Source organism: Geospiza fortis, unplaced genomic scaffold, assembly GCF_000277835.1.
Source record: "Geospiza fortis unplaced genomic scaffold, GeoFor_1.0 scaffold240, whole genome shotgun sequence".
Lineage (NCBI taxonomy): Eukaryota > Metazoa > Chordata > Aves > Passeriformes > Thraupidae > Geospiza > Geospiza fortis.
The window spans coordinates 31217-33859 of NW_005054379.1; the positions used below are offsets into that span (position 1 = coordinate 31217).

The window sequence follows — 2643 nt, forward strand, 5'->3', positions numbered from 1 at the left end:
AGACCCCCTCTCACCCCCCTCTTCTTCCCGCAGTCCCCCTCGTCACCCCTGAACTCTCTCATCTCCCCGGAGTTCCCCGCTTGTCCCTCAGCGCCCCGCATCTCCCCTGGTGTCCCCTCAGCCGCCGCGGAGATGGATGACGAACCCGAGCGGACCAAGCGCTGGGAAGGAGGCTACGAAAGAACATGGTGTGTTTTTCCCCCCTCACCTTTCTCTCCTTTCTGGCGAAAGAGGAGGAAAAGCCTCGCCTCTGCCCACTGTAACAGTCTGTTCTGCGTAGGGAAATTCTTAAGGAAGACGAATCCGGGTCGTTGAAGGCAACCATCGAGGACATTCTCTTCAAGGCAAAGAGGAAAAGGTACGTGGTGTGGCCACGAGCCTGCTAATAGCACTGATTTGGTCAGTTATAAGGTCTTGATCATCCCGAAACTGGTTCCTGTGGGATAAATTAACCATAAGGCATGACTGCAGGATGTTTTCATGGCCCTTCTCCTTCAGAGGGGCAGGGGTGTGCCAGGAAAAATGGTGAAAAATTAATTTTTATCTTTTAACACTGAATGTATACAGGCTGTGTATCCCACGTGTATGCAAACTGCAGGTCTTGATCTGATGAAACGCTGCAGAGCACTGCAGCTGCAATCTGCACAGCTTAGAGGAATCTTCGATCAGTGGTTTATTTTTCTTTTAGTATACAAATCAGAGAATTGCAGGATAGTTTAGGTTGAAAGGGACCTTAAAGATCATCTCACTCCAACCTGCCATGGGCCGGGACTCCTTTCATTGGACAGATTGGTCAGAGCCCCATCCAAACTGGCCTTGAGCTCTCCCAGGGATGGGATATCCACAGCTTCTCAAGGCAACCTGCTCCAGTGCCTCACTACTCTCGTGGTAGAAACATGTTTATCTCCAGTCTAAATCAACCCTCTTTTAGTTAAATACATTGCCCCTTGTCCTGTCACAACAGTCTACCTTCTGGTATCATGGCTACAGATTTCTGTTTCAAATTTCAGAAAAATGGCTAGAAGAAAATCCTACGTTTTATGTTATTTCAAGTTATGGTAGAACCTGATTTGTCAAGTTTGGATAAAATTTTAAAGCTTCATTAAACCTGGTAGTAAGAAATAGATCTTATTTATTTTCTGAGAGTTGTGAAATCTGTGATTGAGCTGTGGGGGTTTTCAGCATGAATAACTGCCAGCAGTTTGTTGCTTCTACATTTTAGCCAAAAGTCTAGTACTGGATTTGTTTGGACTTTTGTTTTAGGAGCCATTCACTCATTTGCATTTGACTTAAATCATTTTGTGTTTTGTTAGACTCTATGAACACCATGGACAAGTTCGGCTTGGAATGGTATGTTAATACCTCAACCCTCTTCTGTCCTTAGTCCAAAACTATTTGGCTGGAGGTGGTATGCCAGATCTGAAATACACTTCTGCTGGCCTGGCATACTTTATACCAAACCCTGTGGTTTCTGCTGTTATTTATTGGTTTTTTTAAGCATTCTTTGTTTGTTGGCAGTGTGTAGTTGTTGGCAGTATGTGAAGCATGGCTATTCAGGGTTGGAGGGTTTACACACAGGGTGTGTTTGGCAGCAGAAGTTAGATCACCCTGTCCATTTCTCTTCATGTGAAAAATGGACATGACGGAAATGGATTGTAAATAACCACATTGCTTTGTACAACACTGAGCTCTTCAGGTGAAGACATGAATGTTCAAACTATGTGTGTTTTGTAGCTTGTCATGAGAGGAGAAGAACAGTGTGCATTTTTCAAGAGAAGGGGTTTTTTTTCATTTTAAGAAAAAAAATGGAAGAATGCATTACTTTTCAGTTGCTGTTAATTGCACCTCTCGATCTACTGAATCTTCCCTGTCAGAGAGAGGAAGTAGTGGCTTTTTAAAGTAAATGGAATAATTAATTCATTTCAATACATAGTCTGTGAGTGATTTTCACATATGATGGAAATGCAGATGCGTCACCTTTACGTGGTTGTTGATGGATCAAGAACGATGGAGGACCAAGACTTAAAGCCAAACAGACTTACTTGCACTCTGAAGGTATTCCTGCACTCAACTTTTTTCTTATTGAGTCACTGTTTCTCTATAAACTGGTTACATTTTGCATTTCAAAGAATTGCAGTCTCCTTTATCTGCATAGCCTCCTCTCTCATCCCTACATTTGTCTCCTTATTTCTGCCTGTCACTTTTGTATTTTTTGAGTAGTAAAATCTGTGTGGCATTATTTTGCCTTGCACATGTACTTCTGTACAGCAAAAACACTTTGCACGGGCATATTATGGGAAGACATGTTTGGAAACTATGTGGAAATTAAGTGTTGCCCAAATTAAGGGGATGACATGTTCTCATTACACATCTAGAATTGGTTTGTATTTTTTTCTTACAGTTGGGTTTTTTATGAATTCTTATTTGAAAGGATGCTAGATGAGTGTTGAACTGGATTGCTGTTTCAGATTGTGGGCGTATTTCCACTGTATCCAGTATTGATATTTAATACATATGAATATATAATATTGAACTGTATACATTGTGTGGTCTTCTCCAACAGTCTTCTCTGTGTGGTCTTCTCCAACAGTACTTGAGCCTGTAAACCTGGATTTTGATCATTTTGTGCAGAGAAGTGTTTTT

General features: G+C 41.8%; 1 protein-coding gene across 1 annotated transcript in view; it reads left to right on the plus strand.

Annotated features, from left to right (window-relative positions):
• Window positions 1-2643, plus strand: part of LOC102039711 (general transcription factor IIH subunit 2) — an 11557-nt gene continuing 8914 nt past the window's right edge. Inside the window, exons 1-4 of the mRNA XM_031060281.1 lie at window positions 1-188; window positions 281-358; window positions 1314-1350; window positions 1969-2055. Coding sequence (XP_030916141.1) covers window positions 133-188; window positions 281-358; window positions 1314-1350; window positions 1969-2055 — 258 coding nt within the window. The 5' untranslated portion in view covers window positions 1-132. The remainder of the gene's footprint in view (window positions 189-280; window positions 359-1313; window positions 1351-1968; window positions 2056-2643) is intronic.